The following is a 16,792-nucleotide window of genomic DNA, read 5'->3' on the forward strand; positions in this document are numbered from 1 at the left end:
TTGATAACATTTTATGGATCTTCATGACAAAGATTCTAGACTATATGGACTTTGGACCAGCCTTTACAAATGCTGTTAAGGCAATATACAGAGAACAAAGAGCAAACATAATTATTAACAAAAAGATCACCAACAATTTTCAAATCAAAAAATGTACAAGACAAGGATGTCCCTTATCTGCATTACTATTTAATTTGGTATTGGAAGTACTTACAAGAAAGATCAGGGAGAAGGAGAGAATAAAAGGCACACGGATTGGACAGAGAACGTATAAAATTAAGGCCTTTGCAGACAACATAGTAATAACGGTAGAGAACCCATCCATAAGTTTACCAATAGCCTTGGAAGCTATCACAACTTTCGGCAATCTAGCGGGATTCTGTATTAATAAAAAGCCAAAGGTTAATTCAGAATAAAAATAATCAAACAGAGGGAGAACTGGAAAATGACCTAGGAATCAAAATGGAATGAAAAATTAAATACTTAGGAATGTGGATTGCATCCAAAAATCTGAATCTATTTCAAGATAATTATAATAGAGTGATAAAAAAGACATTAAAAAATGGAAGTGAATGAATTTGTCTTTTTTGGGCAGGATTCTGTAGTTAAAATGAGTATCTTCTCCAAAATTATATTTTTATTCCAATCACTACTGGTGACATCCAACACCAATTGCTTCACAAAATGGAAAAAGGATATACTAAACTTTTTATGGCAAAGAAAAAACCCAAGGATCAAATACAAAATATTAATAGATGAGGAGCACAGAGGGAGGTTTGCTCTCCCAGATCTGAAATTATATTATGAAGTAGCCTGCCTAAGCTGGATGAAGGAGTGGATCAAATTGAAGGATATAAATGTGCTGGACTTAGAAGGAGCTGACCTGTTCTACGGATGACATACATACCTTTGGTATGAGAAAACTAGGGTGCACAGAGGATTTTTTTAAAAAAAATAATATTTATTGAATTTTCCAATAACATAACACAACATATCCATACAAAACACATAAAAGAGAAGAGAGAATAAAAAGAAAGAAGAAATAAAAGCAGAGAAACCCAAACAAAAGAAAAACCCTCTTCCCCACCCCCCAACACCAAAAATCTCAAAAAACAAAACTCAAAAAGAAAAAAAGAAAAAAACCCAAACAACTCCAAATTTCTAATTCCTTCTTTTTTGACCTGTTTCTTTGACTTCCTCCCATCTCCCTCTTTGTATTCCAATTTTTAATCTAGTCGGCAAATTCCGTCCAACTTTTACTACTTTTTCACTTATTTACCTTTACCCCTTGTAAGAAGAAAAACAATAATGGAAAAAGAAAATTTACCTTAAATCTTCTAATCTTAAATCCTATAATAGCATACCCTTATCTCCTAATGTTTCATCTTCCTTATCTTAATCCCTGGAACCAAAATAAATTCCTTCCGTCATCCCCCAAAGATAATTATTAAATCCAAATTATATCAAATTTTACTTAATAATTTCCAAATTTATCCCACCATCTCTTCCCCCCGGTTTCGGGTACTGCCAGTCTTTTTTTTTTTTTTGCAGCTTTTTAAAGTCTTTCCAATCCATAAGTTCAATCAGTCAACCAGGTTGTCTAGTATCCGAGGCCTTTAAGCCATCTTCCTGGCCTGTCTGCCGAGTCTTTTTCGAACCTAAAATTATGTCCAAAGGCACATTCCCCTTAGCATCTCCTTTGACCTTCTTGAACAAGCTTGCCCAAACTCTATAATTCCTCTTGTGAACCGAAAAATTGTCCAAGACTTGCTCCGCACACTCCTTAAAGTTGCTGAATTTCCCTTCTTCAAACTTTCTCAAAGTGCCAATTTCCAAAATATATCTTGTCAGACCTGTATCACTCACTCCATATATGGCACTGCTTTTCCAAATCTGTCCTTTGGGCTCTTTACTCTCATAGTCCATTTTTTGTCCATCAATCTGAGGCTCTATTACTATATTTTCCACTGACGGTTTCTCTTGCAAAGACAGAGCCTGTTCTGTTTGATCCGTATTCTTCTCATATATCCATCCTTGTTGAGTTGCTTTCAATCCTTGAGCCGAGTTTGCTAATTTTTTCCCTTGTTGAGCCAGGCTGTGTACATTTTCCTTCAGATCCGAGATACCGAATTCCAAAATAGACAGTTTCTTTTGAAATTGTTCAAACAGAGCTGTTATTTTTTCTTCCATGTTCCCAAGCCTGGTCTTTCAATGTTATCTTACTGTCAAGGTCAGATGCTTGTATTCCTCTGCAAGATTTCAGCCTGTGTGGGAATTTTCCATCCAAAAGTATAACAATGTGGCAGTCAAATATGTGTTTCTGTAACTTTCCACAACAGCCTGTTACCTGTTACAGTTCCCTTTGGTTATTTTTTATCCACCTTTCAGTAACAATTGTAGCTCAACTCCATTTTTCCTTTCCAACAAATACAGGACGAAAAGATTCAGTTCTCCCTTGATCTGTTCTTTTTGATGATTATTTCTAATTATAAAAGTTCTTTCCCTCCTTTTGGCAGCCCGGTCCCGGGCTCGAGACGGTAGAAGATAAATTCAAAATACACTACTCTGCAGGGCTATAGACAGTTAAAACAGTCTCCCCCTCTTCCCCTGCTTCCGAGGGGGGGGGTTTAGAACACTTAGGTGGCAGATTTGTTTCTTTGCAAAATACTTTTTAAAGGCTCCAGTCCTTTCGCTTTTGCCTTAATCTTTCTACAGAGTGGAAGGTGGGCTTCCTGTTTTAACCTTCCATCCAATACCAAATTTCAATAATTTATAATCCAATTTCCGTTTACTTACAAAAGTTTCTTTGATCCAAATGTCCACAGGAAAAGTTGGCGCTTCCCTGACAGCAGCTGTGCGGCTTCACTCCCCGAAAACAGCGATCGATCCAAAGTGCCGCGCCGCTCACCCCACGTCGCTCCGGAGCCCCGAAACCGGGTCTCCCCGCGAGTAGGGGAGGCGCTAATGGCACAAGCCGGATCCCAGGTCCACGGTCTTCCTCCGACCGTGGTTTTTTGCGGGTCTCCGCCTCACCGTAGGCGGTCAGACCCTTCTTTTCGGAGAGCGGTCCCCTCCGAGACGGAGGAAATCCGCCATTGCCAGGCGCGCTCAACCCGGAAGCCCCTGCAGAGGATTTTTAAATCACATGATTAGAAGGAATGAATAAGGTTTGGATGAGAGTTATGGAAATGAACAATGAACTTTTCATCATGTTACCAAATTAGAAAAAATGCAGTATACAGTAGATGGTATTTGACACCGGTTAAGCTGACTAAAATGTACCAAAAAAATAATAATCAAAAGTGTGCTAGAAATGTTTGGAAGTAGAGGGTTCTTTTATTCCTTTATTTATTTATGGTGGAAATGTAAACGGAAGCATTTCTTCTAGGTGTAATTGGGAATGAATTACCTAAGAAAGCCCACAACCTATTTTTCTATGCAACAGCGGCAGCAAATATATGCAAGATATTGGAAATTAAGAGAAATCCTAGGGAAAGAACAATGGCAATACAAATTAACTGAATATGCAGAGCTTGCCAGTATGGCCTCTAAAGTAAGAAATCAAGACAATAAAGTGACGAGGAGCGAGTGGGAGAACCTAGGGGAATATTTACAAAAATTGGACCTCAAAGTAGGGGTTACGTTGTGACCTTGTAAAATATAAGAGAGTGTGGAAAATTGGGTGAAGGAACTAATGCAGGCATAGGCAAACCCAGCCCTCCAGATGTTTTGGGACTACAATCCCCATCATCCCTGACCACTGGTCCTGTTAGCTAGGGACTAGTTGTAGTACCAAAACATCTGGAGGGCTGAGCTTGCCTATGCCTGAACTAATGTATATCCAGCCAAATAAGATGTATAAAGAACTGTCATGAAATTTATTATTATTATTATTATTATTATTATTAATTATTCAGAATTAAAAACAATTAAAACAACTTACTGTCACAGGAATATGTGGGGCACCTCAGTTCCAAACAGTGAAACAACAAAGAATGGAAGTACAGTAATGGGAGAAAACTCTCTTTTTCTTAGCCAAGGTTTATATAAAAACTTTTTTCTAGGCTTCCCTTTATGAAAGACTTCCAATAGCCTCATTTGACAACACAAGGGTTTTTTGTTTGTAAAGATGGCACATTTCCCCCTTCTCCTGCTTCCCATCCAGGTTGTGCAGTGGCCTTTTAAACGCAAGGAAGGTTCTGAAGCATCGTGTGAAGCTGGGCCTGGGCACAGGTGAGCCATTGACTCCGTAGCTGCTTATTTTGGAAACGCTGCACTGAAAGACTCACAGGCATCTTCACGTGGAACATCTGCTAACAAAGGGCCACACTCCCCCCCCCCCCAGTTTGCTTATTGAATAGAGATTTTAAAAGCATTTAAAGTTTAAGGTAAAGGTACCCCTGCCCGTACGGGCCAGTCGTGTCCGACTCCAGGGTTGTGCGCTCATCTCGCTCAAGAGGCCGGGAGCCGGCGCCGTCTGAAGACACTTCCGGGTCACGTGGCCAGCGTGACTAAGCGGCATCTGGCAAGCCAGCACCAGCGCAGCACACGGAAACGCCGTTTACCTTCCCGCAATAAAGCGGTATCTATTTATCTACTTGCACTTAGGGGTGCTTTTGAACTGCTAGGTGGGCAGGACATTTAAAGTTTAAAAAGAAACAAAACCCCTGATGGAGCGATGGGGTGTCTCTCTCCGTCTGTCTGCAGGCAGGAATTCTGGGTTGTAACCAAGGCTGCTCAACAGGCTTCTGCTCATAGCCGCTCCGTAACACAGCTGCGCCGTGCTAAGGACCCCCCCCCCCATATTTAATGGAACTCATGTTTTCACCTGAAGACTGTTCCTTCCAGGCTATGTTTTTAATTTTCTGTTCTATTTCAGATGTTGCTGGTGGCTACTCAGCCTCTATGCTTGATGCTATCAGAAAGGCAATTATGGTATCTAACATCATTCATATTAACAAAGAGGATGAAACGTGCTTAACTCTCAAGGAAGTTTTCCAACTAGCAACTCTGGGCGGCAGCCAAGGTAATGAAGCTCTTCTTCTTTTACTTCTCTACCCTAACACACAGCTGTCAATATTTTGGTTTATCAAGGAGCTACTTGTTCAAAGTTAGAGGCAATACACATTTCCCCCTCATATTCTAAATTGACAAAATTTCCTTCTGGCTGTCTGATAATATGAATTTCTCAAAATTTGAATTTCATATTTGATACTTGATTTTGTTCTGAATGAATTTTCCATTTTGGACTTAGGGCTTCTGCATACTCATACTTGAGGGCTCAGTTTTTTGGTGAGAAGAGCTGTGTTTTAGGGGAATAAGTTGATGTTTAAAAGTAGTGTGATGTAAAGGCATGACATGGAAACTATTCCCTGTCTTCTCAGGTCTATTCATCTAGGTGAAAATTTGTGGTATTTGCTCATCTCAATGACAACACAGGATACAAATTTCTCAGTGGGGTCAAACGTGAATTACACGTTAGATGCAGCCTAGAATAGCATTAGCTTTTTTTGCTGCTGCATCACACTGTTGACTCATGTTCAGCTTGTGGTCCACCAAGACCCCTAGATCCTTTTCACATGTACTTCTAGTAAGCCAGGTGTCCCCCATTGTGTATTTGTGCAACTGGTTCTTCCTGCCTAAGTAAAGAACCCAACATTTGTCCCTATTGAAATTCATTTTGTTCTTTTGGGCCCACTTCTCCAACCTGTTAAGGTCATTTTGAATTCTGATTCTGTCTTCTGTAGCATTAGCTACCCCTCCCAGTTTAGTGTCATCTGCAAATTTGATGAGCATCCCCTCAATTACTTCATCCAAGTCATTTATAAAGACGTTAAACAACAACGGGCCCAGGACAGAACCCTGCGGCACCCCACTTGTCACTTTTTTCCAGGATGACGAGTGTGGCGTTCATGGACTATTGACCTGTACACCACTGCTTTATTCTTCCACTGCCACTAACCAGGTTTCTTCTGGTGAAATACTGAGTCTCAGTCAGGTTGTAAAGTCAACAACGAAGATTAAAGTTTATTGAAGAACAAACAAGTTTTAAATATATTCAGAACGGTTTCTCAAATGCACGCCCATAACTAGATGTGGCATTATCTCCCACTGTCACACTCTTCTCTCTCAGTTCTATCCCTGTCTCTCACTCTAGCTGTCACAACTGCTAGGTTTGTCTTTTACTGGCTCTGTCTGACTCGGACTCCTCTATCTCCCAATGGTAAAACCCCTGGGCTGAGCCTCAAAACCAGGTAGGCTCTGCCTCTGAGCTTTCTCATTGGTCAATCTACATTAACCATTTCCATACCCCTGTACAAACAAAATCACAGTGATTGGGAAATGCCACAACGCGGAACCATTAATGAGTACTCTTTGGGTTTGGTCAGTCAACCAGCTAAAAATCCACCTAACAGCTACTTCATTCAACCCACATTTTACCAGCTTCCTCCAAAGAATATAATGGGGGACGCTGTCAAATGCCTTACTGAAATCAAGATACACTATGTCCACAGCATTTCCCTGATCCACCAAGTTTGTAATTCCATAAAAAATAGAAATCAGATTAGTCTGGCATGACTTATTTTTGAGAAACCCACGCTGAGTCTTAGTAATCACAGCATCCATTTCTAAATGCTCACAGACAGACTGATAAACTATCTGTTCTAGGACCTTCCCTGGTAATGATGTCAAGTTCACCGGTCAGTAGTTACCTGGGTCTTCCTCCCCCCCCCCCCATTTTGAAGATGTGGACAACCTTTGCCCGCCTCCAGTCTGTAGGGACCTCACCTCTTCTCCAAGAATTCTCAAAGATAATAGACAAAGGCTCTGAAATTAGATCCACAAGCTGCTTTAGTACCCTTGGATGCAGCTCATCAGGCCCTGAAGATTTGAATTCATTTAAAGTGGCTAGGTGTTCCCTTAATATTTATTTTCCTATCTTGGGCTGCAGGTCCCTTCTTACATCATTTATTCTGTTATCACCAGGTTGGGCATCACTTTCCTTTGGGGTGAAGACAGAGGCAAAGTAGGTGCTAAGTATTTCCGCCTTTTCTCTGTCACCCAATAGCATTTCTCCATGTTCCCCACACAGAGATCCTATTGCTTATTCTTCCTCTTGCTTCAAACATAGCCGAAGAAACCTTTTAAAACTTATTTTTAACCTCTTACCACCCTCTTGTGTCTAATGTGAAAACTGCACTAAAGATATCACTGAAAAAAATAACACACTGCCATGCTGACAATATTTTACTAAGTGCCTAACATTCAGTATTATTAAAACAAGATTGGTACAATTAAAAAAGTCATTTCCCCCTCCTTATTCTATTTCACTTTCTGTGGCTGAAATGCTCTTGCTTTCCATGCAATTTGTAAAACAATAAATTTTGTGCTGTTGCATTTTATGCTGAAGTATAGTAAATAATATTTATTGCATATAAGAACTGGAAAACAAATGAAATATCCTTTGATTACCAAACATCTCCCAAGATCTGACTCTTTTTTATATTGTAAAGCCTAGCAATACCAGTGTTAATGTTGACGGGTGTCGTGCAAACAATGTTTCTTGAAGTCAGATTACAATACCTTAGTCTCAGTTTATAAATAGCTTTCAATACCTGAATTCCATTCAAATATTCTGAACTGATCAATCTTTCCAAGCTATTTATAAAGGTAGGTAGACAAGAATCTACTCACATATTTTCATAATAGGGATCTCCATTTCACTGCCCATTATGTCAGGAATAAATGGGACTAAAGCAAGTTGCATTCATAAGTGCCCAGAAAAAACTCACTCAGAAAGATGATCCTGTTAGCAAACAGAAATGAGGAGAAGAATAGACAAGGGAAAATCCACAAAAAACAAGCACTCAGGCAAGTGTTTCTTTCCACACAGAGAGAGAGACACAAAGACACAACCATCCCTTGCAGCAGGCAGGGTCAGTCTGGAGAAACAACAGGGCTCCCCCCCCCCCGGAAAGGACATGGCAAACTGAAGACCCTGCCTGTCCCCAGTCGGGAGGGTCACCCTATCAGGAATGGTGTCCCCCTCCATCTGGTTTTGAGATGTGTCCTTGGGTTTATCGTACTAAATATAATACCACACTATATAATAACCACTTCTCTCTCTCTCTAGGGAGCTTGGGGAGCTGTAGTGCAGTGTTGCTGTTCCATCACAGTCCACTCAGCTCTATCAAGTAACTCTGCATGTTGTCCTGTAGCTAGAAGCGAGGCTAGGTGAGCCTCAAGTTGCTGCACCTTCTCTTCCAGCAAGACAACCAGCTTGCACTTGCTGCAAGTGTGCTGCTGCATGTTCTCCGGCAGAAAGACAAACAGGTGTTGCAGGTCACTGCAGCAGCTCACTCGCCTTCCATGTCTCCTGGTCCTTTGCACACTGAGAGACAATACTCTGGGCCTCCCCTCAAATCCCCCCTCTAAACACCCTCACAAACAACCCTGTTTCTGAGCAACCAGAAGCTGCAGTGAGCGAAGTTGCACTGCTGCCGGCTGCTAACTCCTTCCTCAACTCATTTCCTCATTCAGCCTGACTTCCTCTCAGCAGTAGCTCCTCCCCCTCAGATCATGTGCTCCAGTAGAACCCTCAGGCCCAGCCTCAGGCCTGCAATGAGCCAAGCTTCTAAACAGTTCATTCAAGCAACCAGCTGGAATCCACAAGGCACAAGCTTCTCTTCAGTCTCCTCCAGCAATCCTTGCAAACACCCGTTTGCGAGTCCTGTTCACTAACCGGCTCTTGGTTGCAAGCTCCCAGAAGCTGCAATACTTATTCTGAATTCCCAACCTTGTTCGCTGAAGATGAGGAATTAGATGCTGGGGTCATGGCAGTCAGCTAAACTGCTGTAAAACCATAACTGATATAAATCTACACAGTTGGTTTGGCCTTTGAGAAGAAGATGAACTGTGCAAGTCTCTTAGAATGTAAATTGTAGTGTTTTTTAATTTAAAGCCATTATAAGTTATATTCATAGCATTTGCATCAGTATAGTAAAATAAAGCTAAATAGAGAAATTAATTTTCTCTATCCTCTATTCATCTATCATCATCACTGTTATGTACTGAAGTTCTCACCCTGGGCCAGCAGGGGGATACTGTAGATAGTTATGCAAATGAAGAATCGAAAGTGACGTTAAGTGATTGGATAGTTTTAGAAAGTTGCTACAGTAACGTTGTAGTGGAGCTCTATATAAGCAGGCTGACTGAGCCCTTCAGTTCAGTTCTGTTCTGGCCTCTGAATAAACAAGAGCTGTTTGAAGAATCGCTGTGTTGTCTGATATGTTCACCCACACCTTAACAATCACCATCATAATACAGAGGTGGGCAGGCTTCAGGCTTGTTGGAGCTTTTTTAAAAAAAAAACTAGAACCAAAGCTCTACAAATCAGAGCCACATGGAAAAAACATACTGGGTGCCTCAGAGCACATTCTTAGCCTGGCGTTTTGTTTTCTGTGCTAGAACTGAGCCGAGCTCACAGCTCTTTAACACAAAAGTCCATTGCTGCTTAGTTTTTTCCCACCTCCACAGCCTAATACAGACAGGAAAAGTCGTTTTGTTGATTCTGCTGTTCAACAGTTGGGAGCCAGAAGCCCTTTTTGATCTATTGTAAATTACCCAGAGATCTACCAGTAAAGCCTGATCTACCTTATGACCCCCCCCCGCTCTGATACACATTAAAACTCCATATTGACCTTCACTTCTGCTATATTTCCTAACATAAATGCTATAACTCTTTTCTTCCCATTACAAGTTATCATAGGTAAAAAAGGTAAAGGTACCCCTGCCCGTCCGGGCCAGTCTTGACAGGCTCTAGGGTTGTGCGCTGTTCTCTTTTAATGAGGATTTGTTAAAGAACTAAGTACGAACAGGTCTAATATCCTTTAGGTGCTACTTCACTCTGGCTTCTCGCTCTGCCCACTCGGTTGGGCCTAAAGGTAAAGGTACCCCTGCCCGTACGGGCCAGTCTTGACAGACTCTAGGGTTGTGCGCCCATCTCACTCAAGAGGCCGGGGGCCAGCGCTGTCTGAAGACACTTCTGTGTCACGTGGCCAGCGTGACATCGCTGCTCTGGCGAGCCAGAGCCGCACACGGAAACGCTGTTTATCTTCCCGCTAGTAAGCGGTCCCTATTTATCTACTTGCACCTGGGAGTGCTTTCGAACTGCTAGGTTGGCAGGCGCTGGGACCGAACGACGGGAGCACACGCCGCGGGGATTCGAACCACCGACCTTTCGATCGGCAAGCCCTAGGCGCTGAGGCTTTTACCCACAGCGCCACCCGCATCCCACAAGTTATCATACTTGCAACTTAATGAATCAGATGTTTGTTTGTAGGTTTAACCTTTAAAGCCCTACACGGCCTACGATGCTCGTACCTATGGGACCGCCTCTCCTGGTATGTCCCACGGAGGACCTTACGGTCTTTAAATAAAAACATCTTGGAGGTCCCGGGCCACAGGGAGGTTAGGCTGCCCTTGACCAGAGCCAGGGCTTTTTCGGCCCCGATCTGGTGGAACACTCTGTCACAAGAGACTAGAGCCCTGCGGGACTTGACATTTTTCCACAGGGCCTGCAAGACAGAGCTGTTCCTCCAGGACTTTGGCCAGGGCACAGCCTGACCCCTCTCTCCTTCTGTAATCCTCATAGAACTCTAGCCCAATGGTTGCCATTAATTTGATTCTGAATTTATTTTAGAATGTATTTCAATTAATTGACTGTGATGTTATGTAAACTGTGCTGTTTTTACTGTTGTTAACCACTCTGAGCCCAGCTTTGCCTGGGGAGGACGGAAAATAAATAAATAAATAAATGATTGTTGTTGTTTATTATTATTCTATGAAAGAGAAAAGAGTAATTTGTTATTTAAATTTCTTTCATAGCCCTTGGGCTAGATACTGTGATTGGGAACTTTGAAGTTGGCAAAGAATTTGATGCACTGCTTATCAACACCAAAGCTTCAGACAGTCCTTTTGAGCTGTTCACTTGTGATGCTTTTGAGGTAATTGAACAATGTGTTGTGGAAATACGTTGACCATGTTTGGAGAAACCTGTCTTAGGCCAATGGGCTGGACTTTGTGGCTTTCTGGCTGCTTCATATCTGTGGATTATTGGCAACCCTTATCTATGCTTGCTGCTCACCACAGTGACAGGCTAGAATTTGTTGGTTAGGCTTCTTTTGTTCCATTTAATATTGATTAATTAAATGGCTTGGATCCAGGAATGTCTTGCATGAACAGGAAAGCACTACCACTTGCACATGGCAGCCACACTGAATTACTCACTTCTAAACTCACTTCTAAACTGTTCTACAACCCATGACACACACCATTCCAGGGTTACCTTCAAGAGTGGCTTCTGGAGGGGATGTAATGGTGGTAGGAGAAACCAGGAAAAACCCTGTTGCATGAATAGAGTTCTGCTTAATTGTCTCTGGATCCAACCCATTGTCTGCAGAAGATTCCTATTGGAAAACTGACAAAAACTGGATTAGTTCATTTCAAGCAATATTATTTCCAAAGGCGTTGTTTTGGCTCCCATTGCAGCATGGTGCCCAGTGTCACTACGGCAATCGCGCCATCTTAAACCACCTCTGAATAGGATAATATGGCAGTGTAAGAAACAATTGAATAAAAGGTATCTACAGCTGAGGATTGCTTAATGTAATTTTTCAACATTCTATAATATTCTTCATTCTCACATGTCTTTAAAGTACATAGCTATGTTGGATCTGGATTTTGCTTTTAAAATGTTAATATTGCTTAGTTTTTTAAAGGCTACTATTAGTCTTTTTATCTTGCTGCTTTAATTACAAAGGAGGAAGTGCTTTTGAATAATTGTTTCTTCTCCCATATTTTTAGGATATGATCCAGAAATTCCTATATCTGGGTATGTATCAGATGTTTTCATCTAATTGCGTTGAAGCGTGATCTTTTTGCGTTGAAGGTGATCTTTTTGTTATTACTTTCTTTCAAAATGTAAGATTTTATTTATTTATTTATTTATTATTATTATTTCACCCCCTCCCCTCCCCACTGTAATTGATTTCAATAGGCATTATTGGATAGGAAATTACACCTGTTTCCCAGTGCTTTAATGGAAATAGGTTTGTCACACATCACCATCCAGTCATTATCAGTTTGTCTATGCAACAAGGTGACGGTGTATGTGTGTGTGATTTCTGCTCTGCACATGGCAACTTGCTTTGCTTCCAAAGGCCTCCTTGCCTACATATGTTAGCATTGTACATCGCTGCATGTAGGAAAGCTGATTAAAACACCTGGGTGCCTGTGCAAATCTGCAGGGACAGGATTCATGTGCAGAATAAGATGCTCATATGCATTGTCTTACGCATTTGCTGTTGCTTTGCACACATCCCCATTCATCCCCGGATGTCATCATACACTGTGTGGTAGTCCTGCACAGTGGTGGAGGAAGGGGGTGCAGTCCGCCCCAGGTGTCCCACCTTGTGCTGGGGAGAATGGAGATGTGTCACCTTCCCAGGATTTCTCCTACTGGGAAAGCATCAATCACCCATCCTGAGTAATTAGCCAACAAACTCCCTTACAAGTAACCTCTATAAAGAGATGTCCCCTTAACATCTGGGGTCATCACCCAACAAGTTGCCTGGCAAAGGAGATGGCCAGGAAAACATTCATAACAGTTGGGGGGGGAGATGGTTAATGTGCCCCCCCTTCTCTGTGCACTTGGGAAATTACTAGTATAAACTAAGTCCAGGTGTCAAGTTCAGTTCTTGGAAGCATGTGAATCTGTACATAATTTAGCTACATGTGTGTTGGTGTCCTTAGAAAAATATTGATATCAAGGCTGACGGAACAGATTGCATACATCTCTTTCATTTTTCTGATTTCAGGTGATGACAGGAATATTGAAGAAGTTTATGTGGCTGGCAAATTGGTGGTGCCATTTTCAAGCTCTGTCTAAAGTTAGATCCGCTTGCTGCAAAATGCTCTGCTGGTAACTCTATAGCTTGGAATAATTGGGTGAAAATGGGGTGCCTTGTTGTGAAGCCATGCTCACTCTGTTTAGTATGTTTCTGATTTGCACAAAAGAAACCAATTACACATCAGATACAAAAAAAGTATTGTGCCAATAATGTATGTGTGAGAGAGGCCACAAAGATCTAAAGCAAAACCAAACTTGTCTGTGGAAAAAACTCTGACTTAAAGAAGAATCTACAGATACAGTCATAGTACACATACCTCAAGTACACATTGAGGTAAATTTATGATTTTAAATGTTTATCCCGTAAAATTTTAGACATCTTTTTATAAAATATTATGAGGATTTCAATGAGAGCCATACCATACGCTGTGGAGGTTTTACCCACAGCGCCACCCGCATCCCGTCATTAAAAGTATAGCCCTCCTGTATAAACCTCTCTTCTTTTTTTTGCTGTTTTCCAAACAAACAATGTTGAAAATATATTCTTAAAGTTTTGATGTAAAATATTTTTTTAATGGACTGCCATTTTGAACTTCACAAAACTTTTAAAGGTGTCCTACTTGCAAACCTGGCTTATGGAAATAAGTTTTGAGGGGAATCCTTCCTCTCCCATCTGAACAAGCAGCAGAATTGGCCTTATTCATCAGGTGCTCTCTAGAACTTTAAAAATCATAACCATTGGGAATGAGAGTATAGTCAGGTGGAATGTGACACGAATCAGGAATAACAGGAGCTCACTGTGTGTCTCTTGACACGTTCTCCTCCCTGGGCATCCAGAGAGCGCAGCTCATTGACAATGATTATTCTGATAATGCACGTGAAGTACTTAGGAAAGGGATTGATCAGTGCTCAATATTTATTGTGCTGTACCCACAGACTGCTAGGTGCTAATGTACCAGACTTGAACAGAGCACTTTTAGAAGGATGTGTGCCTTCTATGGATCTTTACCAGGTTGTCACATTTGTATAGGGCATTTTTAGGATTACTGCCGTGGTGCAGTGTTGTCTCTAAAGGGATTCTCAGTAGAAAAGGGTCCTCAGTACTGTTTATCACTGCATAGGCTAAGCAGAAAACCCTTCCGTATGTAAGCCAAAATATAGCTTTCGTTGGTCATGAAGGGAAAGAAAAAGGGAGTTGCTTTAACTTAGCCAAGAATACGTCCCGTTACATTCCAAATGGGGAATGAAGTCTTAGGGAAAGTCTGTTTTCAGAAGCCTCACATTCTCTTGTATTTTCATTTTACGAAAATTTGATACTATGCCTCTCCCTCGCACCCCATGACCCCCTTCTGTTCTTGTCAGCATGCAATTTAGACAATGAAAAAGAAAGGAGAATGTGGAAATGTAGCTTATTGGAGGGATATCTTAAATGTGCACTTTGTGGAAACAAGCACTTTTCATGGAGTTGATCTGAATGTAAAATTCTGTCTCTATCTTACTGTGCCACTTGCTAACCTTCTGTTTGAAGATGTTAATGAAACTGAATATTGCCTGTGCTTTGTGCAGCTATGTGAATGATTCCTATGTGACAAGTAGAGTTCTGCACTTTAAAATGTTGCCTTGGCATAGTGTCCATGCTCTGTAATATTTGCACACAGATGGCTTGGTGAACTCAGAGAAAGTCTGCACTTTATTTCCTTCTGTTAGATGCTTCCCCCAATGCACTGTGCTTGTACATTTTTGCAGTAATGCCACCTTGGTATTCAACACCAAGGTGGTAATCACCACCTTGTCAGTTCACATCAAAATGTAGGGCTCCTGCTTGTGAAAACATCTAAACCCTCCATTTAAATAAGAGGGGTTAGTGTGATGACCCAAACTCAGTCTCATTGTACTTGCTGAATGAAGAGCACAACATTCAGAAAGGCAGCAAGAGGTCCGTGTGTGCCACACACAGAGTTAGGAGGCCATAGCTATTTTCACACTAGCACTGACATGCTTGGAACACATTAGCAGTTTTACTCATACCACTCAAAGATTTGGCAAGCCTTTGGGATGTTGCTGGTTACATTTAGGGTGCATGGATTAGACTATGTGGAGAGGAGCACTTCACCAAAATGCAAGAGCTGTCAGCACTGGTGTAAAAAAGGTGTTCTAATCACATTTTGCAGATGTGCAAGACTGCTTTTTGAAGGAAGTATTTGAAATATGCTCACCAAATCTTCTATTTTCTTTTGATTCCTTTCTTTTGGGGTTAGAAATGCATCTGGAATTGTGATTGTTGCTCTGTTTCTGGCTGATTTGTTGTCAGTTATGCTAAATGAGCACCTTTGTGCTGATGTAACAAAATAAAGAGGCCATGTTTACATTACTAAGCGTCTGATTATTTTGGTTGGGAGAATATACAAAACCATAATCCATAGACGGATGTAAAGGAAAGGAAAAGGTTGGGGGACAAGCTATGTTTCAGGTTTTGCCCTGGTGTTGTTTCCCTACAAATTGGTGAAGTTTTAAATAGCAAGTTAGGTAAGAGCTGTAGCTCAGTAACAGGGTGCAGGTTTTGCATGAAAATTCCCACATTTCTTTGCTAGCATCTCTAGATATGTCTGGGAAAGATCCCTGAGGAGCTGCTGCCTCTTACTAACTGAGCTACATGAATTTGGGTTTGAGACCACTTCCTAGGTAACTATTACCATGTCCCTAAGTGGCCGCTCTCTCTGAGTTCTGCTTGGAGAAACTTCTCTTGCCCCACCTTAGGCTAAAATGTTGTCTTTCAGATAGCTGTAGCTTTCTGCTGTGGGAGTATTTGGGAACACTTTGGATTTTGTCCCTGCCATCCCGCTGCACGTGGAACAGAATAAAAGCTGGTTTAGCACTTTGGATCCGTATGCATGTTGTTTTGGGAGAGGAGAGTCTGCAGGGGCTCTGGGAACATGGGGACAGTTAAATATGTGGTTTCTTATGCCCCATTGAGCTGTGTGTGGAATGTTATCACCTATTGGCGTTTTAAAAAGTAAATGGGTTATATATCCTGGGCTTTGAAAATGGATTTTTTTTTTAATGGCTGCATAAATGTTTTGTGAACCGAACAACATTAGCTCCATTACTTAACTTTGATCCTGGTGTGTGATAGGACTGATGGCTTGATATGTCTCTGAAGGTGTCCTCCCCTGACAATTTTACCAGTTAAAATCTCTTAAACTCCTGAGCCATCAGCTGCCACACCCAGTCAAGGAAGCCCTCGGGGGGCGGGGGGAGATGATGTGGGACCCCTCTTTCCAACAAAGGCGGCTGCTTGGAATTATATCATCAGAACAACAGGGGTTAGTATATCAATCAAATTAAAGTGCTAATTTCACTGTCGGTATTTTAATACAGAAATCAACGTTTCTACATGCCACCTAAAATCTCTGCTATACACAGTGCCCATCTGAAGCAAATCATACCAGCTTTCAATATACTTTTATTGGCTTTTTGTCAAATGTAGTAAAAATGGACTTTTCACATTTTCCCACAGTAACAAACTCTGAAATTTCAATGAAATTTTGCAATACATGTTTTAACATTAATTCTCAGAAAATCTTGTATAACACTAGAACATCAGTAGGGACCGCACTGTAGCTGACATTAAGGACTAAGCAGACGCTTACTTTCCCCCTTCAAACCAATACTTCAAAGTGATTAACTTGGGTTAAACAAACCAGATATTTATAATTTATGAAGATTTCATTAAAGGCCACCTCTTGGGATAAAATTTAATTTATTCCATCAACTGATAGAGAAAAAAACAACAACCCTTAATGAGACTTTGGAATAATACATTTTGATCAATGTGAGCCAAGTGTTGATGCAGCTACTGGATAGCAATCCTACATTGCAACG

At 41.3% G+C, this 16,792-nt stretch overlaps 1 protein-coding gene and 1 long non-coding RNA gene across 5 annotated transcripts in view; one reads left to right on the forward strand and one right to left on the reverse strand.

Annotated features, from left to right (window-relative positions):
* GDA (guanine deaminase) overlaps positions 1-13,080 on the forward strand; it is a 462,724-nt gene extending 449,644 nt beyond the window's left edge. For 3 of the 4 annotated variants that reach the window (XM_083403475.1, XM_083403474.1, XM_083403476.1), the window contains 5 exons: positions 4,166-4,233; positions 4,880-5,026; positions 10,888-11,006; positions 11,866-11,893; positions 12,879-13,080. In XM_083403475.1, the coding sequence (XP_083259601.1) occupies positions 4,166-4,233; positions 4,880-5,026; positions 10,888-11,006; positions 11,866-11,893; positions 12,879-12,949 (433 nt within the window). In that variant the 3' untranslated portion in view covers positions 12,950-13,080. Of the gene's footprint in view, positions 1-4,165; positions 4,234-4,879; positions 5,027-6,987; positions 7,028-10,887; positions 11,007-11,865; positions 11,894-12,878 lie in introns of all 4 variants that reach the window. The other variant, XR_014502959.1, reaches the window with a different exon arrangement.
* Positions 13,081-13,432: 352 nt separating this feature from the next.
* LOC310659756 lies at positions 13,433-15,749 on the reverse strand. The gene is made up of 2 exons (XR_014502968.1): positions 14,681-15,749; positions 13,433-14,639 (listed from the first exon to the last, which is right to left on the reverse strand). It is a non-coding gene; the product is annotated as an uncharacterized lncRNA (long non-coding RNA).
* Positions 15,750-16,792: the final 1,043 nt, after the last annotated feature.

Source organism: Podarcis tiliguerta, assembly GCF_965153285.1.
Source record: "Podarcis tiliguerta genome assembly, chromosome: 11".
Lineage (NCBI taxonomy): Eukaryota > Metazoa > Chordata > Lepidosauria > Squamata > Lacertidae > Podarcis > Podarcis tiliguerta.